The sequence below is a fragment of the Pseudopipra pipra genome, chromosome 1, assembly GCF_036250125.1.
Source record: "Pseudopipra pipra isolate bDixPip1 chromosome 1, bDixPip1.hap1, whole genome shotgun sequence".
Lineage (NCBI taxonomy): Eukaryota > Metazoa > Chordata > Aves > Passeriformes > Pipridae > Pseudopipra > Pseudopipra pipra.
Genome location: NC_087549.1, coordinates 89,262,281 through 89,289,190, shown reverse-complemented (window position 1 = coordinate 89,289,190; position 26,910 = coordinate 89,262,281). Strand labels below are relative to the sequence as shown.

The 26,910-nt window shown below is 42.3% G+C and overlaps 1 protein-coding gene and 1 long non-coding RNA gene across 2 annotated transcripts; one reads left to right on the top strand and one right to left on the bottom strand.

The window, feature by feature from the left end:
- Positions 1-8,156: 8,156 nt before the first annotated feature.
- On the bottom strand, positions 8,157-22,362 carry SMIM13 (small integral membrane protein 13). The gene is made up of 2 exons (XM_064664375.1): positions 22,187-22,362; positions 8,157-11,537 (listed from the first exon to the last, which is right to left on the bottom strand). The coding sequence occupies exons 1-2, from the start codon at positions 22,260-22,262 to the stop codon at positions 11,344-11,346; spliced, it is 270 nt and encodes an 89-aa protein (XP_064520445.1). The 5' UTR covers positions 22,263-22,362; the 3' UTR covers positions 8,157-11,343.
- Positions 22,363-24,045: 1,683 nt separating this feature from the next.
- LOC135418796 (uncharacterized) lies at positions 24,046-26,474 on the top strand. Its single transcript, XR_010432669.1, has 3 exons — positions 24,046-24,698; positions 26,134-26,271; positions 26,356-26,474. It is a non-coding gene; the product is annotated as an uncharacterized LOC135418796 (long non-coding RNA).
- The last annotated feature ends 436 nt before the right edge of the window (positions 26,475-26,910 follow it).

The window sequence follows — 26,910 nt, the reverse complement described above, 5'->3', positions numbered from 1 at the left end:
AGTACACAGAACCAGCAGCCCCATCCAAGGTGTAAAGCTGCTGAAAACACCAAAATAGACAAATGAGAAAGCCTCTTCCTCACTCCCTCCTTTCTTCTCCATGTGAGTGGTGAGGTTCAGAATTGCCTCAATTTGGATTAGCCTATATCTGCTCCCAGTGTGAGACACCCCAGATGGAATTCATCCTGCCTACCTGAAGATGTTTGCATATGAAATATCATCAGAATCCCCTTTAAACTGAATAGAGTCCAAGCCATATGATTAAATCTATTTTAGGACAAGATAAATCCTCTCTAGGCTCCAAGAATTATGCCTCCTTAGGTCCTCAAGGGCAGCCAAGACAGGCAGCTCAGCTGCAAATGACCATATCACAGGCTCCTAAATTTTGACCCTGTACCTGCTTCCCAAAACTTAGTGTGGCCACATACACAGTTTAAGTTACAACCTGAACACTAAAACACTGTAGAAACCTATGGACTCCTCCCAGCCCACCAAACCTGAGGCTGGTATTGGTACCACCAAAACATTGGTCCCAAGGGCCCAAGTCAGAGCAGTCCTGGAACCTGAGCCAGAAAGTGTCACATCCCACATCCAAACTGAGCACCTCCAGCCCTGCCACCTTCCCCTGCCCTCAGACAGCCTCCAGGCTTTGCAATCAGCCCTGACTCTAAAGTCCCATCAACCAAAACATGCTCTTTGCCAGATAGGGAAAAGGCTGGGCACACAGGTAACTCCCACCTCTGGGCCTCCACTCCCACAGCAGTTTTCTTGCCAGCTCTGGGCTTGTAGCAGGTAGTTACAGAGGGCTTGCTTAGGAGCTCACAGCCTGAAGGCATTCCTAGTTTAGGTTGCTCTTCCTCATACCAGAGCAGAGAAACATAGGAGTCAGGAGATCAGGCAGATTTCCTTAGGTCACAGAGGTGGTTGTTAGGTGATGTTCAGGTCCCCTCACTAAGTAATCCGGCATACATCTCTGCCTTGCTGCAAAAGTGTAACATAAAGTTTCAGACACTCATTTCCAAGGACAGTATGCACCAGATGCCAAGTTAAGTGGCTGCACATCTGGAGTAGGTGTCCTTTGGCACAGGAAGGGCTGAATCACCAAGAGAGGCGAAAGGAGCTCCATACAATAGAACTGCTCTTAATTTTGAAGTGTGGATTTCAAAATGATTTTCTGACAAAGTGGGTTTGCTTTCTTTTACTGGTTAAAAATGTTTTGTAAAAGTATTTTTTTCATTGACTCTGACTGCTCCTCCACTACCAGCACATATGCCTCATCCCATTTTTGTCTGTTTTTTTTTCCTTGTACAGTTATGAGGATGACACAACTGCAAACAGTAAGTACCTTACATGGTGAGTATGTGCATCCAGCTGAAACAGTTTTCACATTTTTGTTTTTCTCTTCAAAATATATAAGAAAAAAAAGCTCTTAAAGAGCTTATTCTCAATGTTGTATCTAATGACACAAGCAATTGAGACTCCTGAAGTTGACCAGTTTTCCAACAGATTAATCTGCCTCAGGCTGATTCTAACACAGGGGGAAATCCCTCAATTCATGTATTTCATATGGAGCCATTACATCTCATCACCTACTTATCAGAGGGGCTCTGCTATGTTAACTTTTTCTGCCAAGAGGGCAGTAGCACAGGAGCCTGTAGCATCTCTTTCACAGCAAACCTAAATCTTTAGAGCAACCCATCTGATCTACACAAGTTATTCACAAGTAATAAGTTCAGCAGGAAATACCAACCTGTACTTCCAGGCAAGGCAACTGAGAATAAAATCTCCATATCTTGTGATCACTGCTCAGTTTCTCATCCTATAAAAAACCAATCAAGTAGAAAAGTGAAATTCAGTGCTTTCTACCTGAATGCATCCATGGCTTTCCAGGAAGACATTTTATGATATGCAGCTAGGAGACCATTTAAGTAGGCTCTGTTCCTCAGCAGTGCTGCTTTTCCACAAGCACAAAGATGAGGGCACAAGCCACACAGAAAAGCCACAGCTGTGGTTTCATCACCAGCTGAGATGCATCTATTTTTAAAGCTCACTCCATGCACACAGCAGTGAGTCCACCAGGCCTGATTTGTCTCTAGCCCTTGCGCTTCAGGTAAAGAACAAATAACACCTTTTGCGCAAGTAGGAACTAATTAACTATTTGCAGCTTCCTTACAGGTGAAATCAGCTACACAGAGGGTGGGACAGTCTCACACCTGCTGGCTGGAACACAAAGTCCAAAGGCAGAGCCCAGCTATGATCTTTGCTGGTCCTGCTCAGTGTGCAGGGCATCCCAGGCCATGGGCAAAGAGGGGCAGGAAAGGCTCCCATCTCCTGTCCATGTGCTGCACTGAATGCTGGCTTCTTACTGGTCATTCGTAACAGTAAACGTGATAGTTATTTGTAAAACAAAGAAGTTTTTTTCATACCAGACTTTGAACTTCAAAGACTTTTTTAGCTGAGGGGATACATATGTGCAGTATTCCATTGGTTTTGTTCTCTGAGCATCTCTAGCTATCAGCCTGCCAACATTTAAGAAAGTAAAAACTGCCCATTTGGGTCAGGCCGAGGCACATGCAGACCTGATTCTATTTCTGAAAGGGGCAGGTGGGCCTGCTCAGGGTACAATCACTAACATGACTTCCTCTAGTGCTCACAATCATTGGATAGGGGATGCTAGGAAATACATCCCTGCCTATACCTCTCATTATCTCATGAACTTGAGATTTGTCTGTGGAAGTCTCCATTAGACTATATTTGCAAGTTCACAACCTTATCTTTGTGACATCCTGTGGCAGCAGATTATAGGCTTTCATTACCTACTGTGTGAAATGTTTATCTACATGTGGGACATCCCAAGAAATCTGTTGCTGCAGGCACCACTGAAGTACTTAGCAATCCTAGAAAAGACATTGCTCCTGTCATGTACCTGTACCTTGAAACAGTGTCCTCAGTCTGTTGTGTCTTCTTTCTAGAGCAGGAAACACACACTGAATCCCACCAGTCACACACTTCCCTCCTCTTAGCACACTTTCTTCCTTTCCCTATGGCAGGCCCACCCTGCTATCCATCACAATTACTTTTGAAACACTCCAGTCCTGGTTAAAGTGTTGATGATGAGCACATCTCACCTAACATGAACTGAGAGCAAGGGTCTTGGAGAAGGGAGAAAATACAGTGTGACTGAAGTATCCCCTGATGTTGTAGATGGATCCTGGCTAGTAAACCTCAGGTTGGAGTCTGGACAAGAGAAAAACAGAAGCCCTATCTGTTTTAGCACTTAAACAACACACATGCAAAAGGTTGGCTTCAGTTATTCCTCCTGCTGGCTGTAGGGCAGAGGCTTCTTTTCCTGCCCAAACTCCTGCACTGCGGGTAGATGGCCACAGCTGCAGTGCTCCAGTGCACTGGCAAGCACGTCCTTTCCAGTGGCTTTTGTGCTCCCCATGGAGCTGCCTGATGCCAGGCAGAGGAGTGGTGTAAGAGCCAGTGTCACCCTCAGCCCTGCTAGGACATTACAGACAGCCCAAATTTTTAATCCCAGCATTTATTCTCAGTTTTGACTTACAGAGCCTCGCCAAGTGCGAGGGATCATTAATAAAAGAGCAGCAGCCCTCCAGACCAAAAAAGCAGATGAAGGACTCCTCAGGCACACACCTGCACAGCTGGAATAGGCCTCGTTTCCCTGGCATGCCACACAGACTGAAAAAAGAACAGTATTTTTTTTTGGTTTTGATGCCAGCAACTCTTTAAATGTAAATGTTAGACTTGCTAATGGAGACTCACTGTAACTCTTGAGTAATAAATGAGGGGCTCAATAAAGGGAACACAGGTTTCTCCAAAGCCCTGTGCAACAAAGTGCTCTCTCCTTCTCCATCAGCCTGAATACAGAGATTCAGCAGCAGGGTTAACTCAACCAGGCTCCCACTATATCTCTATCCCACTGGTGTTCTCAAGGATTTTGGTCTTTAATCACAGAAAATGTTACAAAGGCTCTCTGTCCCCGAGTCTAATATTAATATTATGGTATCAATACTAGGCTATTAATATTAATATTATTCTACTATTGTTCTGATACTAATATTATACTTGGGAGAAGGTTTTAAGGTAAGCTGATCGTGAGCCCTTGTTTAACCTGCTCAGTAAGCACCAGGATTTAGACCAGCTTTGATGGGATGGAATTTCACCTCACATCTCTGCAGCAGAACTATGAGAAGCATGAGGACACAGCATCGAGAATTGGTTTTGAAGAGATCTGGACGGTGGGCAGATTGGGGAAAAAAAACCACAAACCCAACCCTTTTCGTAAGCCGCTGTTGACACTGGTACCGTATGTTTGTAACCCTAAGGCCTGAAGAAGTGCTGCTGTGGCGAGTTTTGTGAGGTTTTTTTTCTTAAGCACGGTGAGAGGTAAGAAAAGCAGACCTCTCTTGGCATTTTTGAGACCTCCCTTCTTTTGGCAGATAGTTTTTGAGCTCACTGTCCTTTACAAAGGAAAACTCAAGTATTTCTTTTGTGCCACATGAATGTCCCTAGACACCAGGCTCCACGTGTTCCCACAGCTTTTTCGGCAGGTAGCATACAGCCAAACAAGAACCAGGCTCAACCCCTACAACGAGCTGCCCTTGTACTTTCCAACACCGCTAAACACCAGCAGAATTACTACAAAAACTAAAAGCAGCAGCACCCGCGAAGGACTCTGCAGCATCGGCCCTGTTCCCCCCGCTGGGAGGGCCCGCACCGCAAAGCCCGGCCACCCGTGCCATCTAGTGGTGGTAGCCAGCCCCAACGCGCCCTTCCCATCCAACCGGGATACTGAACGCCTCCAGGAGTTCAGACTGGACCTGCACTGTGAGCAGTTCACCCGTTTAAGCAGCCACTCCAGGGATAACTGCTTTCTCCCATCCGTGCTGTCACTCCGGGGTTCAGGAGAAACGCGAAGACATCCTGGAAGCAAGGTCAAGGAAAAGCAAAGTCAAGTCTGCCCTCAGTATGTGAATCTTTTGGAAAGAAAATGTAAAAACTAAGGCTGCAATAAGTGCCATTGCTAGTCCTTAAATGTCATAATTGTTAAATAGATCTTGTGATTTTGCACAGAGAAGCTGTGGATGTCCCATCCCTGGAAGTGTTCAGGGCCAGGTTGGATGGGGCTTGAGCAACCCGGTTTAGTGAAAGATGTCCCTGCCCATGGCAGGGGGGTTGGAAGTAGATGATCTTTAAGGTCCCTTCCAACCCAAACCATTCGGTGATTCTATGATTTTGGAAAATAAAGAGGCTAACAGAGAAAGTCAGTAAAAGACGCACAAATCAGAGCCACAAAGTGAAATTCACAACTCCCTGACCTTGGCATGCTTCCTCTGCTGGTCGAGAGGAAGGGTGAGAATTTCCCCCTGTGCCAGTTCAGGTTTGTGAATGTGAACCCAACCCAGTGACACCAGAGGCTGATCAGACCAGTTCTGTTCCTGGAAAGGCAAAAATCAAGTTGTGCCAGGATCAGAAGTCAAAGCAGACACAGTGCCGCCCAGCCACAAACCCAGGAGGGCTTTAGGGGGTTATCAGCCTTGCAGAGAGCAATCCATGCTGCAGACCTGGCATGCCCGAGCTAAAAATGCCAGGTGTCACTTCTGAGAGCCACCTGACCATGCCTTGCACACACTAGTGCCCTGCACCAAACAGCCCTTTTACAACCACTCAAGTCACCAGGGAGCATCTCCTGCTTCTTCTGAGTTCTCAGGGTCTATCCAGAACTTGAGGGCAGCAATTCTTTACATTCCCAAAAACTGAAACCACTCATGTTGGAAACAAGTGGTGTGCAAGAGACAGATTCTGATGCATTCCACCATGGCAAGGATATGGCCTAACATTTTTAAATACGGAAAAGGCTAACAGCTGATCATCTGGCCATGAGGGACTGATTTGTCACAGAACTGCAATTAACTCAAAATAAGCAAGAAGTTCTAACAAACATAGAAGGTTCCTGATTAAGTCCTTAAATAAGAAGGAGCAGAGCACAGTGCTAGGAAGTTCAAGATTGACTTTAACAAAAATTCAGTGTTAATACTGCTCCAGTGGTTCAACCTAGCACACAGTAGTAGCAAAACTAGCTTCAAGCCACAGCCTGCGTTATTTGTGAACAAACAAATTTGCTCGTAGAAGGCTTTTAACTCCCCTTACAAGATGTTAAAATACTCCAGTGCAAAGGAAAGGAAATTGGTATGATATAGAGCAAGGTGTTCTGAGGAAGACACAGATTACATGTAACTTCCCATTTTGAAACTTCACATTCACCTGCATAGAAAGCTGGAAGTTTTAAGAGTGGGGATGGAAGTCAGCTGCCTGAATTGTACAGCACACACAGACCCAGGCACAAGGGATTCATAGGCAACTACCTCTCAAGCCACAGCTCTCCAGTACAGGATATCTTCTTTCTTACCTTTCTGATTTCAAGTGCACTGCCAGCATTCAGGATGAGTCCTGGTGGCAGTACACACAAAGCATGCCAGCAGAGGCAGGTACACCACAAATAGTATGTGTACAATACCTTGATGATGACCCAAAAGCGGCCACATTATGGTCCCATCCCATCCTTTCCTAGATATTAGAGTCCCTCAGCTACCAAAGTTAAAGGAACATTTGTGTTATTCATTTCCCACTGTGGAAACTGAAAAGGCCTGTGAATAGAAACGCAGGAAAATAAAGCCCAAAACGTATTTGGTCGCAGTGTCCCCCTTTGTAAAAATGGGGACATTAATCTTGGTTTGAGTTCTACTGATGAGAAGTCTCCTGCCCCTAAGAGACTTCTCGGCCAGATTTACATGTACCTCCTCCAAAGGTGACTACATCCCCAGACATTAGCACTGGTTAGTTCTTCTGTTGACTCCATAGTCCTTCCATGTCCACCCACAGGTCCATCTTGCCATTCCTTTTGCCTGAAGTCAAATCCAACACCACTACATGTCAGCATTAGCCCCAGACCAGATGCAGAGCCTTCTCACAGGCTCTATGAAGCACTGTCAAAAAGCGTCTGTTCCATCCAGCTTTCAGAGATAACACTTTGATTATAAACACCCACAGGGATAACAGAGATGATGAAAACATAAGAGCTTCTGGTTGACATGAAGAATACAGCTAATATACATCTTAAAGGTTTAATATAAACGCCAGCATATTCACACTGCCAACTTCCAGCGTGATCCCACATAAAAAACGTTCATGTAAGTATAACCCAAACAAGATGTAACACTACCTGTGTTTTACAGAGATTGCGTGTTTTAATTATGTAGAACCAAGGCCAGGGGAGAAACCCTAAGAGCACATGAGTGCTAAGGCATGGTACCAGTTAAAACGGCTTTTGGTGGAACTTTGAGCAAAGTTGTACAATGACATCTTTATTCATCCCACTGGAACAGACCACGAAGTGGTTCCTTGGGATCAGCACCAAAGCAGAAAAGCAAGCATGTGTTTCACAAGCATTTCACACCAGCTGCTCCCACTTATATCAGCCCCCTCACACAAAGCCAGCTTTCTGAGGTGAAAAGACCGAAGTGCTCAAGTCATGTTAACATCAGGACGTTTTGCTGCACTCCATTATTAGCCTGTTTTCACAAGTGAGAAGAGTAGGACAATAGCAAAACAGCCTTTTCTCTCAAGATTAAAAGTATTTCATATTTTTCTCCAAAATCTTTTTAATGTCTTATTATTCAACAAAGGAACCCAGGATACAATTTAAGCATTTTACTTAAAAGAAGCAATCAGGGATGAAGCATGTTCTCATTTCCTTTTCCTGTACATCTTTATTTCCAAAATATGAACTTTCTACTTTACCAACATACTTCTTTGAGAAAAACTACAAACCGATTTTAGAAGTATGAAGAAAATCAGAGTGGGCGAGGTGGTTTCTTTGTTTGGGATTTTTTTTTAATTGTTAAAATGAAATTACAACTTTCAAGGATAAGGCAGAAAAAACACCTTTGCTAACAACTTCTCTAAAAGATATACACTAACCTGCCCTTTAAAATGAAGTCATCTTGCATCTATTACACCAGCTAGAATGTGAATTTTGACAAGTCTTCTTTTGCAGTGCTTGATGCTCAAATAAGTGGTCTTATTCTACAGACAAAATCCCATTCAAAAAGTCAGAAAATCACTCAGGTCAAATATTCATATCAAGTCTGGTTACTTTATTTTTTATCTGTGCAGTCAGTTAAAAGAACAGTTAATGATGAAAACAGACAACCACAGAAGCTTTAGGTACAGTATTGTAACACTGAAGAAGCAAGTGACCACACTGAACACATTCTTTATGCTGGTCATTTCCAGACAAAACAAAAGGACATACACAGGTCTAGTTCAGTGTAAAACCTGATATTAAGCAGCAAGGTGATCACAAATTGCAGCACTGTCACATAGAACACAGGTAATTACTGCTTATTCAAAGTTACACAGCCCCTGCAACAAAGGTGATATGACTATTTTTAAAATAAAAACCCAAAGTACATTCAAGAGAATGGCTGCAACAATAAGGCAATAGTTTTAAAAATAGATCCCACTAAACAAAACAAGACCAACTGTGTAACCTGTTGCCTTCATATGATTTCGGACTTGGATGGGTCAATCCAAAGTTAAGTGCTTACCCACCACTAACATGTCAGAAGTACATTGGTAAGAACACCTGAAGACATGAGTATATTGGACTGCCAGCAATCACAACCCAGGTCTTATCACAAGTACACTTCCACACACACAGCTTCACTTTTACAGGTTTGCATGAAGTGCCCTGTACAAAGATTTTATTACAGATTCCTTCAAGAAAAATTATGCATTGACAGAAGACATTAGCATTCCAAAATTCTTCCAAACCACATTATATAATATATACCTTTGGCCTGCTACTAGTAAGATCGTTAAAGTTATACACTAGGCAGACAGCATTATTGGCAGCTATGTCACAACAACATTAAAAAAATAGCATCAGCTGTTTAAAAAAGAAGAGACTGAAAATAACTTTGGGGAGTGAAATGTACACCTGCAGACAGCAAGGAAGGGAGAAGGAAGTTGTTTGGCTAAAGCAGATGAGCTACCTAGAGGTTCCACATCCATCTTATTGCATATTTGATCAGTGTCAGCTTTCAAACCTACAAAGATTTCTCCTTCATTATCTTGCTCCAGAATCTTGATTCTTGCACCTTCAGAGCTACCCTGAACTAGCTGTGTATATGACTGTAACTTCACATTTCTTCACAGCTCCTAGAGGCAGGGACTAAGTTACTGTTTCTTATCTCAGCCAGGGATACTACAAGCATCAGCCTTTTGCCATCATCTGTGCACTGAAGTCTATAAAGTAGAGTGTCAATATCCCATGTCAGTACAAAATAAGTATCTTTATTTGTAAGCCTATATTAGCAAAGCCTAATACAAAGACACTAGTTTTGTAAGAAAAATGGACCAGTACTTGGTTAGCACTGATAAACTGAAAGTTTCATCAGGTGACACGACATTACAGAGACAACAAAATTGTGACATTAAATTGTGTGAGGCAAACTGAAAGCAGCAGGAAATAGAATCTGATTGCTTTTGCTCAGTTTAAATAAACCGGAATTTTACTAATTAAAAAAAAAAACAACCGAAAAAAACAACCAACCATCATTAGACATTCCCTTGCTAGCACACAGGATAGAGGAGACTATCAGTATTTCTACATGTATTTACAGGATATGTGCCTAGCACTATCTAATCATGCTTATACATATACACCAGTAAATAAAACAAAGCCTTTTAGACTCCAAAGGAAAATCAGGGCTGATCTTACATATTTTAATACTGAAACATCCAAATGATTTTAAGTGAATGCCCTCATTAGCTTTTGAACACTATTCACAGATGACAAATTAAAACATAGAGGCACTAAAAGAGTGTTCTTTTCCCAGATGTAGGCCTACTTGATCAAAAACTGAAATGCTGCTGCTTTTAGCCATATAATTGAACGAAACACAAATTTGGAAGCCATAGATTTAAACTTCTTAACAGCTGAAAATACAAGACAATTTAGTAGTCCTGATTAAATTTTTATACACGGAACAATGATCCAAACACTACCACATAATCAAACTTTGAGAGAAAACTGAAGCTGTTCAACACAAGAACTGTTGGTAGTTCTCTCTCATACACACATCAGAGGTGGTACATGCATGTTCCTCCTCTTTCCAAAATCTCATGCATCAATCTTCGGAGTCGCTAGATAAACAGAAGTGGAGCTCTTCATTCTGAAGTGCAATGTCAAAATAGCTGTATAATTAATTAATTGTCAGAGAAGACAGGAGCAACTGCTTATTACTGGTAAAAATCCTAAAGTCCTCCAGCAAACACGAGGTACCAAATTCACTGCTGTAACACTGTCAAAGTGTTACAGAGATGTCTACCAAACTGGTCAGAGTGCCACAACTGGTTCCAGGAAAAAAGTGATGTCAGGTACCATATACCTGACTGTAAAGGTGTACGAGGTGAACTAGAGAAGTGCTTAGTATTCAAATACCAAAGATGACACTTCAGAATACTAAACAGTGAGCAGTACATAACCCAGGCACCTTCCCATCTCCAACACAAGTTGGACTGGAGTAAAAGGTTCAGGAAAAACAAAGAAACCTAGCAGGACTGTTTAACCTGTAACCTTTCTTATGCCAAAACCAAGAAAACAGGTCTTGTCACCTGATTGCTTTCTTTGTCCCTCCTTTTTGTTTTTTTTTTAAGGAGATAATAAAAACCTCCAAATCATGTGCATCTAATATTGATTTTTCATATTTCACTTATACTTTTTATATATACAAGAACTTAACTAAAATCTTACTTTAGAATATGTTCTAAAGCAGGATATCCTTTCAAGTTTTTTAAGTTCATGTGCATTCTCAAGGTTGAAAAAATATATATATTCATATACAGCTAAGGAAATAAAACTCGATTTCACTATATGTAGTTACAGTGCTGTAAAGAAAAAATAATTTAGAAACTATTTCAAGTCTGAAATGTTTACTATGTTCAGACTAATGCAAAGGCTAACCCTATAGTCCAGGACCTGTTTTTCATCTGCATGCTGAGACAGGAGCTACAGAAGCTCAGCATTTTTCTGATGGAGATTTCTTTCCACCCCTCCATTCTTCCAGTATTCTATGACTTGCTGCTGAAGCCCTCCCTGAACCTCTACTGGAGCAGCATCATACATTGGTAGCTCAGAAGTCAAGGTCCACAGGTATTAATGTTACCTCTTAAGTCAGCTTTTCAGTAAGATCACACCACTGAACAATGCAGAGGTGGTTAACTATTCATAGTTACTCAGGAGTTCAGTGGAGTACTTTAAGTCGTGTCTTCTGTGGGTGCCCTTCGCTGTCGAGCTGATTTCTGTCTACTTCTCTGAGGCGAGGGTGGAGTCTCCTGCTCAGCTTCAGTCTCTGAAGGCTCGTTGTCTCCCTGCTGGGACCCCGTATCACCTATCAATTCTCTCAGGAATTTGAATTTAGACAAAAACAATTGCCAGACCACATACCATCCTGCAGGAGAAAGAAAAAAGGTACTGCTTAGTTACTTCATACAAATTGTTAGTCATCTATCAGGCAAAGTATATCAGAAAAGGGAGAAAAAATTTGATCAGCTCCCATCCTCGAATTGCCAACCCCAACAGCCCTTGCCAACACATCCACTCCTTTCTACAATCCTAGAAATACCAATTCAACTTCATAAAGTTTGTCCTCATCCAGAAGCAACATTTAAGCTTCAGGAAAGGACCTATGCATTCTGAATTGAACTGCCACAGAGAGTAGTAGGTGGATGATCACCATCACACAAAGGCTTTAACCATCAGGAGAAAAGGAATTCCTGTGGCTATATCAAAACGAGGACTTGGGATTCATTACACACATACTATAAAAAGGCAGCACTAGAATTTCTACCCTCAGCAAACACTTCATTCTGAAAATCACATTTTAAAAGCTGCATTACATAATTGCTATTAAGCACACTTGCTGAGATCTTCAAATTAATACCATGTTTTATAATAAATCCTCTTCTGAAATGCACAAGGTCTTCTTATGTTCACTAAAAGACCACATACCCCAAACTGAAGGAGTTCCCTCTCCATGACCAAATCCCACTAAAGTAAAATAAACGTTATCTGGTAAATTTATGTTCTGCTCTACTGCTAAAACGTTCTAGGTCTCAAAATTACCCAACTAAAGAGTTGAGATTTCAGGATCTCTCTTCAAAATATTGAGATTTCAGAATCTCTCTTAAAAATATTTAAGATCTACCTCCTTACCTCTCACTTGTCTAAGTCTTTCTCCAACAGGCAGCCAAGGAACTTAAAAAACAGATATAAATTTATCTAAACCTAAACAAAAATTTTCATTTTAAAAGGTCTCCCTTTTATCTATGTATTTAGTTCAAGAGAGTCCTGTGCAGCTGAAAACTACTGATATCCCTTTCCCTCTAGCTAACCAGTCAAGTTACATCACCCACAGAACAGAATACAACTTCTCTGTGAAATACAGAGTTAAGTGGAGGAAAATTTAAACAGCTATTTGAAAACAAATGCTATACAACCATCATTTGCACCACCAAAAACCATCTGTCCTGCATAGAGCTATTAACTAATAGTCCCATTCTCTGTTCAGAAGGTCTTGCTAGCTATTCAAGCCTATACTGCTGACCTATTCAAATATTAAGAGCCCTATTTTACCCATTCTCCCAAGTACACAACTGTCATCAGAAACAGACTTCTGAGCATGGACAACAGAGACATATTAGGAAAGGGAGAGAAAGACTAATATGTGGCACTTACATAGCCACAGCACCACTATATTTCCTCTTCTGTAACCAGAGCTTAGGACAAAATGAGACAAAAGGACCCTTCCTTTTTCTCCTGGAATACTTTTCACATCCTGCAGTTTTTTTATTTCTGTAATTTCTCTGCTCCTCTCTGTTGGAGGAAAGCTTTTATACGACAATTTTCTATTATCTAAATCAATTCCTAAAGCCTACACAAGTATTTCCTTTCCCATGAATACCTAAACCTTCAAATGACTTGTGACTAAATTGAATCTGAAAGTTGCTTCCATTGAAGGGTATTTCAACTCTGAGACCTTCAATGCTTTGTGCATTCTGGAGACCTAAAATCAATCCATTCTTCTTATGGGTATAAATATCATCAGAAGTAATCAAATTTCCAAGAGCCATGCTCATTTCTAGTTCACACAGGAAAGAAATGCATAAAATACTCCAAATAAATACAGGGCACTTGCAAGAAAGTGCGGAATATTACAAGCTGTTTAAAAATGCCTTCAACCCCCCAATTTGTTGACAGAGACAAAGTTTGAGACACTTGACCTAGAAGTGCATGAGAAGTACATTCTACTAAATCCGCTTAAACATATGGTGGGGGGAACTCTCAGCCACAATTTTTTTTCTTGGGGTTGTGCTTCTACTTGGCTGTTTAAAATCCTAACTAAAACACCTACAAAGCGAATTATCAAGAGACATATTACTTCCAGAGAACACTACAGGGAGGGCGGAGGGAGGACGATGAGCCAAAAATATTCAGGGCATTCCCAGAAGAGTTATAGGGCACTTTACAGAAGCGTGACTTGAATATTTTTGGTGTCAATAAATACCCCTTAAAGGGAGGTATTTTAACTTAAGCTAAATAAAGCGAACCACATGCTTCCTCTACCACTGCAAACAGGCTACTCAACACAGGGAATTACTATGGGGTGTGTATTGAGAAATACTAAAGAACATTCAAAGTTCATTCACAGTCTCAAGAAAAACAGCGCTAAACAGCGCTAACATCAGACCAAACACAGTGTTTCATCTGATGAGTTAGAAAGCACAATGGTCTGAATATCCAAAACATGGAGTACTATAAGCAGACTTTAGACCTCTCTAGCTCAAGTTTACAAACAAGACAGCATAAGTAATAAGGCAACTAGACTGGTTATAGTAGACAAACAACCAGATCAATGATAACAGGCAAGTGAACAAACCATGATTGAAAAGAAAACTGCAACAGGCTTAGCCAAAAATAACAGTGCAAGGGCAACCTCGTAAGATCTCCCAGCCTGCATCAGAGACATTTAGGTACAAAGTAATCAAAGTAGAAAGATTTTTTTTTTCTTACACTTGCTCTAGTTACTGTGCCAGCTTGGGTGGAAAGTTAAAAAAAAAAATAATCCCCAATAAACACACTTGTCTGAATCAAGTTAAGACTGCCTCTTCAGCTGAGACTCCCTGTCGCCTCGCTGTTACTAAACAAATAAGAATTTCCTTGGAAATAACCAGAGTACTAAAGAGCAAGTAATTTTGGGTAAGAGAAAATCTCTCCAGCAACAATATCAACTAAATACATCATTAAACAAAACCACACACACAGAGACAAAGACTGGAGGCAGATTCATAGTACTGAGTTACCTCTGAATAAGAAGACAATGCATTTTCTATTAATTTCTCATCCTCTTAAATAACATTGCAAAATGGTAACACTCAGCACCATGCCGTACTGAAGAACTGTGAGTTACATAACTCTGAATTTTAAAAAAGAAAATAATTGTAAAGTAATTTAAAATGCACACACAAAAAATTAAATATGTTATATTTATAAATACATCAATAGCAAAAGGAGGGGCAAGGAAAACCTCCATTCTTTATTGGATGTGGGGAGGAATATAGTTACCAAAGATGAGGAAAAGGCTGAGGTGTTTAACACCTTCTTTGCCACAGTTTTCAACAACAAAAGCTGGTAGACAGAGACCAGGAGCTGAATAGCCCCACTGTAATCCAGGAGGAAGCAGTCAGTGACCTGCTGAGCCACTTGGATCCTCACAAGTCTATGGGACCAGATGGGATCCATCCTAGGTTGATGAGGGAGCTGGTGGAAGAGCTCGCCAATCCACTCTCCCATCATTTACCAACAGCCCTGGCTCACCAGGGAGGTTCCAGATTACTGGAAGTTGACCATGACACCCATCCATAAGAAGGGCTGGAAGGAGAATCTGGGAAACTACAGGCCTGTCAGCCTGACCTCAGTGCCTGGCAAGGTTATGGAGCAGATCACCCTCAGTGCAATCACACAGCACCTACAGGATGGCCAGGGGATCAGACTCAGCCAGCATGGATTTAGGAGGGGCAGGTCCTGCCTGACCAACCTGATCTCCTTTTATGATCAGGTGACCCACCTGGTGGATGAGGGGAAGGCTGTGGATGTGTCTACCTGGACTTCAGCAAAGCCTTTGACACCGTCTCCCACAGCATTCTCCTGAAAAAGCTGGCAGCCCACGGCTTGGACAGGGGCACCCTGTGCTGGGTCAGGAACTGGCTGCAGGGCTGGACCCAGAGAGTGGTGGGGAACGGTGCTGCATCCAGTTGGCATCTGGTCAGTAGTGGTGTCCCCCAGGGATCAGTGTTGGACCCAGTTCTGTTTAATATCTTTACTGATGATCTGGATGAGGGGATTGAGTGTACCATTAGCAAATTTGCAGATGACACCAAGTTGAGGGGGACTGTCGATCAGCTGGAAGGCAGGAGGGCTCTGCAGAGGGACCTGGACAGGCTGGACAGATGGGCTGAATCCAATGGTATGAGGCGTAACAAGGCCAAGTGCCGAGTCCTGCACTTTGGCCACAACAACCCCCTGCAGCGCTACAGGCTGGGGACAGAGTGGCTGGAGAGCAGCCAGGCAGAGAGGGACCTGGGAGTTTGGACTGACAGGAAGCTGAACATGAGCCAGCAGTGTGCCCAGGTGGCCAAGAAGGCCAATGGCATCCTGGCCTGTATCAGCAATAGCGTAGCCAGCAGGACCAGGGAAGTGTACTTCCTCCTGTACTTGGCACTGGTGAGGCCACACCTTAAATACTGTGTCCAATTCTTGGCCCCTCAATTTAGGAAGGATGTTGAGGTGCTGGAGCAGGTCCAGAGAAGAGCCATGAAGCTGGTGAAGGGACTAGAGCACAAGTCCTATAAGGAGCAGCTGAGGGAGCTGGGGTTGTTTAGCCTGGAGAAGAGGAGGCTCAGAGGAGACCTCATCACTCTCTACAACTCCCTGAAAGGAGGTTGTAGACAGGTGGGGGTTGGTCTCTTCTCCCATGCAACTAGCAGTAAGACAAGAGGGCATGGTCTTAAGCTCTGCCAGTGGAGGTTTAGGTTGGACATTAGGAAGAAGTTCTTCACACAAAGGGTGATTGGGCATTGGAATGGGCTGCCCAGAGAGATGGTGAAGTCCCCATCCCTGGAGGTGTTTAAGAAAAGTCTGGACGTGGCACTCAGTGCCATGGTCTTGGATCATAGGTTGGACTTGATGATCTCAGAGGTCCTTTCCAACCTAGTTGACTTTGTGATTCTGTAAAATGGACATTTCTATGCAATCTTGTGTGTACATGGCTCAGTTTAGCTCTGTAGTTTTTCTGCTGTAGAGTTCTTTCTGGAGGGGTAACCAACACCATCAGTTTACAAATCAAACGCTTCCACTTCAGGTAAGCTGCTCTCAAAGAAGTCCTACTGGTTTAGCTTCACCACACACAAAGTATTTGATTAGAATCAGTCTTCCACTGCTTGCTTTATTTTTTTTTTTTTGGCCATTTGATTTACTTTTTCAAATCATCCTTAGCATGATTGAACCTGTGGAAGCCAAACAGCGTGCCCAGAGTATGTCTTCAGCAAGCAAGCAGTGATGACATGCAGGCTATAATATATAATGTATCTACATAATTTGGTGAGAGAAATTGCCTCTCACAGTAGTAAGGCAGATCAAATAGTACATCATTGCAGTGCAAAACAGGGGTTCTAGCTCTTGCTCTAGCAGATACTTGAATACAAAGTTGCAAAATCCAATCTACCACAAACAGTATTTTGCATTTAGATAAAATAGCAGCTCCCAGCCTTCCAGAGTTTAGTACTCACTAAAAACTGAGAGCCACTGTCTCACTTAAAATGCCACAGCCAGGTGATATCCAAAGACATTTAAGCCACATCTGGCATCATGCCATCAGTATGTCAACTCCTCTCTTATAAATCACGATGCAATGTGTTTGTGAAGGTGGGACCATGAGTCAAAGTTTCTTTTACTGACTCATAAGCAGATGTAAGTAACATCTTAAACAGATTTTATGATTTGACTGGGCTTCATTAAAACTACCCTTTCTGTTACTTCCCACACTTCCCTTCTTTGTAAAGGGAAAAGAAACACGGTGATCCAGCTACAATGTTACTCCCCCTCAAAGGGGTACAAGTCTTAGGTCCATCTAATTCATTCACCTTACACTGGCATATACAAGCAACATCTAACAGAGGGTTTTCTATTGGAGCACATTTTCCTCTTCCATTTGAATCAGGAAGAGCATACAAAACAAAACCCCCAGGGCTAATAAGGAGTGCTGGGGAAAAGCAACCAGATCTTTCCTATGTGAGATACAAATGAAACCAAGAAAGGAAGGACGGTGATGCAGTAACAGCACACGACAGAGTCTGAAGATCTGGCTTCTAGTTTTGACTGTGCTGTGGAATTCCTGTGCAATCTTGTGAGATCATTTTTCCTCTGTGTCCCTACTGATTTGAAAATAGGATGCTATTACTTCAGAGCACAAGGATTAATTTAGGACCAGGGTATCACCAAGCTGAATGTTGCCTATATTCAAATGCTGAAGTGTTCATCAGAGAAAATCCTAAGCAGCTACAGGTGCAAAAAAATGAGCAGGGAGCTTTAGAGGCTGACCTATGATTTGGGAGAACAGGGTTCTACTCCAAGCTCTGTGTCAGATGACTTAAGTGACCATGGAAAAGTCACTTCATCTACATCTTTAAAACAGTGGATAGTTTTGCTACGGAGAGGATTAGACTGAAGGAAGCACACACTACTCTGACACTGGAATAACAGAGGACATCAGCTGACACAGCACTTGGATCTGCACATCTCCTTAAACCCAGTCCCATTTAATGCAATACTCCACCACTTGCTGCTTCCTGACTGATCAAAAGGAAGCTTGCTTCTTCCAATCTCCCATTTATAACAGTTTCAAAACTCAACTCCAAATTAAAGGGTATTTTCTCTTTATTTGTGGCCTAATCAAGCATGACTTTCCTCATTTGTTGAGGTATTTCACAAGAATCAGTCATTTAAGATAGTTACAAAAGTGTTTAAACAAAGCATTAAAGAAAAGTTATTCAGGCAGAATTTAGGGCTCAAATGTTTTCCCATCTGCAACCAAATTCAGACTTGTGAAGCAAACCACACATTCATTTTTCAGCACTTTGAGTTACACGGTTTTTATTTTAAGGTTATATCTCTCAAACCACATCTCATTAGCCCCTCTTGCCAAATGAAATGAATGCTTCCATCTGTTCCACTGAAAGCACTTCTGCAATTTCACATGGCTCCATGCACTACTACACTGGGATTACAAAACAAATACACAGAAGTAAGCAGTAGTAGAGTTCACCTTGGCTGGTATTTTATCTTATCCTATATCCTTGACTATGCATGAGTTCCTCCCATCTGCAGAGGAACATGGAATACATAAAGGCAGCAATAAGATCACCAGAGACAGAAAATCAGAAAAAGCAGGAATAAAAAAAGCGGAATCAAGTTATCTTATCTTTTAAAAGAGCAACTGAAAATTTGCTATGTTTACAGTCCCTCAATGGTTTCTATGTCAGATGTGATCAGTTTACAAATAGAGACACTGCTAGCTGCAAGCCTTCTGTGCTTCCTAACTAATTCAGATTAACACTGAAAGTAGCAGTTTTAAGCATCGAGAAATATTTAAAGAAAAAAAAGTAATCAGGTAATTTATTAAAAGTACTTTTACAGACATAAGTGCCTAATTCAGGCATAAACATTTGCTTTTCACACAGCTGAAGAACTATTTGAAACAGCATCTGATAATTGGTCCTCTGAATTTTGTCTTTTCATTTTAGAAAAAATGATAAAGTGAATTTTTTCCCCCATTATATAAGTTTTGATAGCACTTATCACTTCATACTTGTTATGGGCAGCAGAAATCCACATCATCCTAGGATGTCTCCTGGATATTTAAAGTTATTGTTTTCTGCAGGCAATCACACCACAAGTCCTTTCATAAGCCACTCAAAATCCAAGTTTCATCTCTTTTGGCTTTTGACCCTCTAAATCCTTTTCATAAGGCTGTTTCAACACTTCTCATCAGATGGCTGCAAAATATTTTTAAAATCAGATCAAGCTTACTGAAGATTATATCCAGTCATTCTTACATCACATTTGTCCATTAATTTGTATGTCTTGCTGGCTGGCATTTACTCATATCCTGTCACATGCAGCACTTAGGTGGTTCCTTCCCCACCTTCTTACCTACAGGTCTCTATTCTTTACAGTCTGTTGGCCTTCTCAGGGACTGGGAAACTGCCTATCACTAGCAGAGATAAACAACTAAACTGAAAGTAACTTGTACTCAGTTTTTTCTAGTAGTGGTCTTGACACTGTTTTCCTTGAATATTTTCCACGGCAAGAGAACTAGAAGTGTACCAATATTAATTAATTAATATATGCGGTATGATGGAAAAATAATTACAAATAATGTAAATAATTATCAAATTCCATTGATTCACTTTTAACAAGGTAGTAGTTCAAATCCCTCCCCAAAATAAAAAACCAATGAACACGTTTGCTTCCCGTGTTCAATACCTTTGAAAACTAGGTGACTTGAAGCAATCATTTTGTAAACTCTGACACTGTTGAAAGCAAAATACAATGAAGGATTCAAAGCAAAGTATTCATTGAATTCAAGATGAATGGACAATATGTAATTCCAAACTGCTCAGTATACACAAACCACTTAAATATAGTTATTTATTAATTACTTTTGTTCTCTTTAAGCAAGAAAACACTAGGCAAATATTTATGTTAGTAGGCAAAGTTAGATGCTTAGAATTTCAATTCCATTTGTCGCATGCAGACAAAAGCAGAAAGGCCTGAAGAAAATGATCCTTGCTTCTGACTTTGAATAGCATGTTGCAAAATCCTATTAATCTTTCAGCAAGACAGTAAGCAAAGATCTCGTATGCATAGTTTGAAAATACAAAAACCCTAACGAGTACCAAGCTTCATCTTCTAAAACATGAGAAGTGGCCAGTCAACACCTAACGAGGGTAGAGAAACTTGAATAAATATCCACTTAGGTCACTGTTTAGTCTGTTACAATGGACAGTCCAGGACATGCAGGAAAAGAGCACAAGACCAAGTCAAGTATAGCCTTGCAGTTCCAGTTACCTGTAATTTCACAAATTTCCTCACCCAATATTTATTACTATTGCTTAAATCCACTGACCTTTCTTCCGTGAACTTTGAATGAGAGAAGTTAATGAACTTTGTTAATGAACCTGCAATTTACTTCCCCACTGTAAAAGAAATCTTTTTGTTTCATGCCTGTTACTTGATCATTTAACTTCATGGACTCCAACTGCTCTCAGTGGTGAAATTTCACAACCATTCCCACCTAACCTTTGACATGACACTCAGTGTTATAACCATCACCCTTCCTCCAGTCACCTACTTTCCAGGCTAGACAGATCTAACCTGTTTAGAGTTTCTTCATGCAGAAGTCCTTTCACAGCTCTCAACATAGAATCATAGAATTGTTTAGGAAACTCTGTCTTTCAAAAACAAACTAAGATTTTACTTAACTTTAACAAGAAAATCCACCATTTGAGACACATACACATGGAGGATTCCTATAGCAGTAGATATTTTCTATTTTAATTCGAGCTTCTAACATTTCATTTGCCTGTATCCTTGCTACAAAGCATTAAACACATATTTGGAGAAACACTTGCAATTACTTGAGCTGATCCTTTCTTCGGGATACCAACAGCTCAGTTTGAATCCATTATATTTCTCTATATAAATTAAGAACATATACATTTCACACTTTCTATGTGCATTACTTCATACATGTTAGTACTGCACTTCACTATCCAGTCTCTTGATACTGCAAAATCTTTTCACAATGCTTTGTCAGTTTGACCACAATTAACTTTTTTTAAGTACTATGTGTCAGCTGACTCTTCACTTTGCTCCCTCGGTTTTTTAGAAGCCACTTATAAACCCACCGGGTTTGTAAGTCTCACAAGCCTTTCATCACACACTATGGCCTAGTTTGAGTTGGATGGTGTGTTTTTTGGTGGTTTGTTGGTTTGAGACTTTTTGAGAGCTCCAAGCTCAGCATATTGGTTGCACCACACACACACCCCCCGAACTGCTGATTTCTTCCAAGAACTCCAGCTCCAACAGACCTGCAAATTGTACCTCCCATTGAAATGACCCTTCTCTCTGCACATTAAAACAAAACAAAACAAAAAAAAAAGCAAGCCTTGGATCATAGAATCATAAGATCATCATCATCCAGTCCAACTGGCCACCCAGCACTGCCACTATAAGCCACAAATCACTAAACCATCACCCAGCACCTGATCCAGATGTTAAGAAGCACCTCCAGGGATGGCACTCCAACATCTCCCTGGGCATCCTATTTCAATGCCTGACCACTCTATCACTGAAAATTTTTTTTCCTAGTATTTCATCTGATTCTCCCCTGTCTCAGGTTAAGGCCATTTCCTCTGGTCCTCTCAGTGCAGGCACGGTAGAAGAGATGGGCCTCCACCTCAGCACAGCCTCCTTTCAGGTAGTTGTAGGCAGCGACGAGGTCATCCCTGAGCCTCCTCTTCTCAATCTACATAAGAAAAAACTTCCTAAGAGCTGCTCTCAATCCTTGCTGGCAAACTGGTGCCAGAAGCAGAGGGATGCCAGTGGGAAGTTTACTTCTTGCACTCACTGGCATTTCAGACCCACGCATGTACAAGCCGCACAGGGTGACTGCCCAGGGGTCCGAGGGCAAGTAAAACCGCCAGTTTCACAGGAAACATCGAAATAACCCGAATTAAGGCTCTGGGAGCGTATCAAGACTCGGAACGACTCGGGAACAAAGGGAAGAGGGTGCTGCGCAGCACACAGGCTCCCCACGCCCCGGGGCACAGTTGCCCTTCCATTCCCCCCGGTCATTCCGGGCCAAGGGGAACCAGCACAGATCGCGGACCCGGCGCGGGGGGTGTGAGGGCGGGCGGTGGACACCAGCCCCGCCCGCCGCCGCCAGGCCAGCAGGAGCCCCCCCCCGGCCTCCCCGCTCACCGCACAGCATGAAGAGCAGCACGCAGGCGAGCGTGGCCACGATCACCAGCAGAGTCAGTCCGATGCTCTGCCACATGGCGCGGCCGGGGGCAGCCGAGAGGAGCCGGGCCGGGCCGGCGGCCGCGGCGGCCCCGCTCCTGCTTTTCCTCCTCCTGCTCCTCCCGACCCGGTGCCGCGGCGGGGCGGGGCTGCGATCGCGGAGCGATGGCGTGTAGAGGTCCTGCTGGGAGCTGTAGTTCTCCTGCCGCCACAGCCGGCCGGAGTGGGAGAGTGACGCACGCCGGCGGGGACTACAAGTCCCGGCGTGCCCTGCGGCGCGGTGAGGGGCGGCAGCGATGGGGGGCGGTGGGGGCTGTGTGGGACCGGGGGGAGCGGCTGGTGGGGCAACAGCTGGGGCTGCAGCCCTGAGCCGGGCAGAGCCCCGGGGGCAGACGGGTGCCCCTGCAGGGGCTTAGATCGATGATTCCAGGCCAGGATGCATGGGGCTCTGAGCGACCTGGTCTAGCGGAAGGCGTCCCTGCCCGGGGCAGGGAGGTTGGAACTGGGTGGCCTTTGAGGTCCCTCCCAACGCAAGCCATTATTTTATGATTCTATGATTTAGATTTACGGATGGGGCAACCTGATCTCTTAATTCCTCTTCCTGCTTTCTGCCGTTCCTGCCCTTGCTTCCTCTCAGTGCGATCCATAAGGGTACAGCAGGAATATCCAGCCCTCAGCCAAGGCAGCGGTTGCACACCTGTGCCACCCCGATGTGTTTCGAATTCCATGAGACCTTGGCTCTTGCCCTCTGTTGACAGTTCAAAGCTAGCCCTCCCCACTTAAGGGAAATCTGAGGAAATAATGTTTCCAGGAACTGTGAGATAATCTTGACTGTGATAGGACTTTGCCTTTAGCACTGGAATAAAGTTATAACTTTCCTTTGTAGCGTAAAAGATGCTGGTTAATGTTTCTAAAACTACTGAGAACATGTGTGTAAATCACAGAATACAGAAACTTAACTTCCTGTGAGATGCCACTGTTGCAGTGAGACACCACTATTGCAGTGAGACATCAGAGAAAGTCCAGTTCTCCTTTGTGTGTATTTTATACAGTATTTAAAAATCTCCCTTTTTAAGTGAAGCTAAAAATTCCTGCTTTTCCTGATCTCCGAGCATGCCACATGCCTCCTCCTTTGAAGATACCGGTAAACCAAAATTACCTGCACGTGCAGACCCCGCATCCACATCCTTAAATTTGCTGTCACTTCACCAAATCAGACTAGAGTTCTCTCTTTCCATTCCTATCTTTCTTTCTCAAGATCACCAGCTCTGTTTAATACTCTGCCTAGAGTACTAAATCACGCTTTTGCAAGTATCATTTAATTTGAAACATGTTTTCTGTTATTTTTCAAGTTTTATTTTGACATATCTCTGATCTTTAAATGTCATTGTAATTCGAAACTAAGCAGTTGTTTCTTCTGTATTGCAAATAGATAGCAATAATGGTTGCTACCATATTAACTTTTGAAAAATAAGGCCCTTCCTAGCTACACTGTTCTATTTCTCTGATTTTTTGCTTATCATCTGCAGTTAGAGTAAATTCTCTCAGTATGGGACTGCCACCTTCCCTTTTCTGTAAAATAGCTGTCACAGGGCTATTAAAGTATTTTGTCAACGTCATCCTCTGGTTCCAAACTTTTATTAGTGATAGTTGGTTAATTCATATCACATCCCGAAGCATCACAGAATCACACAGCATTTGTAACTGAAGTAGGAATTATCTTGGAATCAAGTAATTTTGAGGTGATAATTATATGTGGTCCATGTATATAGGTCATGGATATACAGGGAAATAAATATATATATGTGTGTGTATATATATATATGTACACGATCAAACATATATGATATCATTCATGGCAATATGGCATTTTAGACACATGGTCTGATTCTTGGGGTGTCCTGTACAGGGCCAGGAGTTGGACACGATTTTAATGGGTCCCTTCCAACTCAGAATATTCTATGATTCTAATATACTAGGAAGTAAAAAATGAAAACAATTAGTGATTAGAGTTCTCATATTACACTGTACAGGTCGAGGGCCTTTTAATCAATGTGTGCTCAGTTTGGAAAACCTCAGCCACACTTATTTAAGTTTCCCTTTCTCTAGTTCATTCACCACGCTAGTCACCTTGTTGTAGAAGATGGTCAGGTCAGTTAGGCATGATTTCCCATTCATAAATCTGTGTTGACTAGCCACAATTACCTTGACCTTTACGTGTTCAGAGACCATGTGAATTCCAGAAGGATTTTCTCTATGACCTTTCCAGGGACTGAGGTGAGGCTCACTGGCCTGTGGTTCTCCAGATCTTCCTTCTTGCTCCCCTTGAAGGTAGGAGAGATGCTTAGTCTCGTCCAGTCTTCAGGAATCTTACCCAGTCATCACTGTTATTTCAAAGCTAATTGAGAGTGGCCTCGCAGCAACATCAGCCAGCTCCCTCCACACCCATGGACACAACCTCTCATGGACTTAGGTACTTCCAGTTTGTTTAAGTGCCCCCTTACCTAACCCTTCTCCACTGAGTATAATTATTCCTTGCTCCACACTCCCTCTGGTCTTGGTTTTTTCCTGAGACCGTTGAAGGCCAGTATGGCCTAAAATTGTCCTCAGGACAGACAACAGCAAGTAAAAAGGACTTTCTAGCATAATGGCTGAAGCACTTAAATAGGAGATAGAAGTTCAAGCCACGCAATTATAGAGAAGAGGTAACTGTGGATGTTACACTCTAACCAAGCCATGAGATAAAAGGAGAAACTCTTCCTCCTCCAACAATGTGGTGAACACAATCTTTGTTATTCTGTTTTTCCCAATATATGAAATAAAGCTTTTCTTTTGAGCCACTTGGAACACACTGTATCAATTGAAACATATACAAATCTCCATCTGAATGAAAAAACCCAAACATATTATATGGATTTTATTTCAGATTTTTCTTCAGACCAGAGTTAAATTACATGAGTAAATACACATCCATCCTACTAGATGTCATTTCGTGTTGCTAATGTGCCAAAAAATTGTACAATAGCAATGATGATGCATCTGGGAAAAGTGAGCTGCAACGTGGGTGTTGTTATTTTTCAAAACCCGATGAAATGACACAAAAGAAAACAGAATTACCGTTGGACACATGAAGTTGTCTAATCACTGAAGTTCAAATAAAAGGTTCTTTATACAAATCTAATCTTGTCCTAGTAGTCCTTAGATCACTAAAGATTTAAGCAGATCCTTAAGTGTGTATGTATAATGTGGAGTTACAGAATTGTATATAGCTCATCCATTCCCTGAGGAGGATGGAAAAACTCACTCATGACGTTACGGCCTCACACATGCTCACTACATACTGTCAGTATGCTACATTTAACACTTTTTCCTATGATGCTCAACACTGATCAAACTTCTCACATCTTCTCTCAGTGTGTACAACCACAGACACACTGTGGTTTTGGGGGTTGGGAAAAGAGGATGCTCAGGTCATCAAGCAGCAAAAGGACTATAGCACAAGACTGGTGAGTAGGCACTCAGAGGGCCTCTGCCCAACCACGGATGAGCTCAAAGCAGCAGGATTTGATATATAACCTCAAATCAGCAAGGCCCTGCAGTGCTGTGAACAAGGGAGCTAAAGACTCTTTAGCTCAGGGAAGAAGGGTGCAGGTGCTGAGGGCACAAGCCTTATTTTCAGGGTGCAAGAGCTGATGCATCTAGACTAACCAGTTGCTTCACAGCAGCCAGTTAACTAGTGTTTGTGTCTGCATAGCAAGACAAGGGGAGGGATGTTATTATCCCTCCTTCACCAGGGAGAGAACTGAGGCTGAAATACGTTTGAAGTATCAACTGGTTTTCGACTGCCCCTTCTGGCCTCTTTTTGAGCTGGCATATGGGGAAAATTCTCACGTCTCCCTTGTGTTTAGTCTATTTGTAGCACAACTTTCTCTGATGTCAGATACTGCTGTAAGTTCTCAGCACTTCAACAAATCTACACCCGGTTACCTAGAGGCAGACAGCAGAAGGAAGAATAAAATCATTGACTAGCTGTAGAAAAAAGATATGTAAATATCATGGGAATTATCTTATATAAGTCCAGAAAAGGAATTTCAGCCACTTTAGCAAGATTATTTTTTGTCCTTTTGCAGGCCCTTGCATCATTCATGGCCTCCTCTTTGTTTATTGTCATAAGCACCATGCATTGAAGAGTCTTGCCGAAGGCTACTATTGCAAATAAGGCTTATTAAAATGAAAATGCACAAAGAGAGCAAGTTAAAGTAATCTGGGCAGTTTTTTTTCTACAGTGTCCTAATTTTTTAATCCTTCTTTTGTCACATACAGTATCTTTGAATGTAACTGGCAACCATACCAACTACTGGAACCAAAACAACATATAGGAGCTTGACTGCCTATCAGCTGTACCCCAGAAGCTGACCGGGTAGTGATAGTTCATGCAGAACAGTGCAAACTGTGGGCCTTTCTGCTATTCAGAATATAGTCGGTGTCCTTCACACTGCTGACCTTCTTCTGGCATTAATACACTTCTCTTTCCCAGGGCAGGAGTACAGAGAACAGCTTCCTCCCACCCTTTTCCCTCGGTGCTACACCATTACGCATCATTACACTGTGAACTCTTTGGTGTAGGTCTCAACACAGCAAGGCCATGATCCCAAACTGGGGCCTCCATATGCTACCCTAACACT

Bases quoted from the DNA above. Each gene is read 5' to 3' on its own strand.
- SMIM13 (XM_064664375.1), bottom strand. From the start codon at position 22,262: ATGTGGCAGAGCATCGGACTGACTCTGCTGGTGATCGTGGCCACGCTC. The intron at 11,538-22,186 runs GTGAGCGGGGAG...TTTCTCCTGCAG, and splicing joins GCTGCTCTTCATGCTGTGCG to GATGGTATGTGGTCTGGCAA.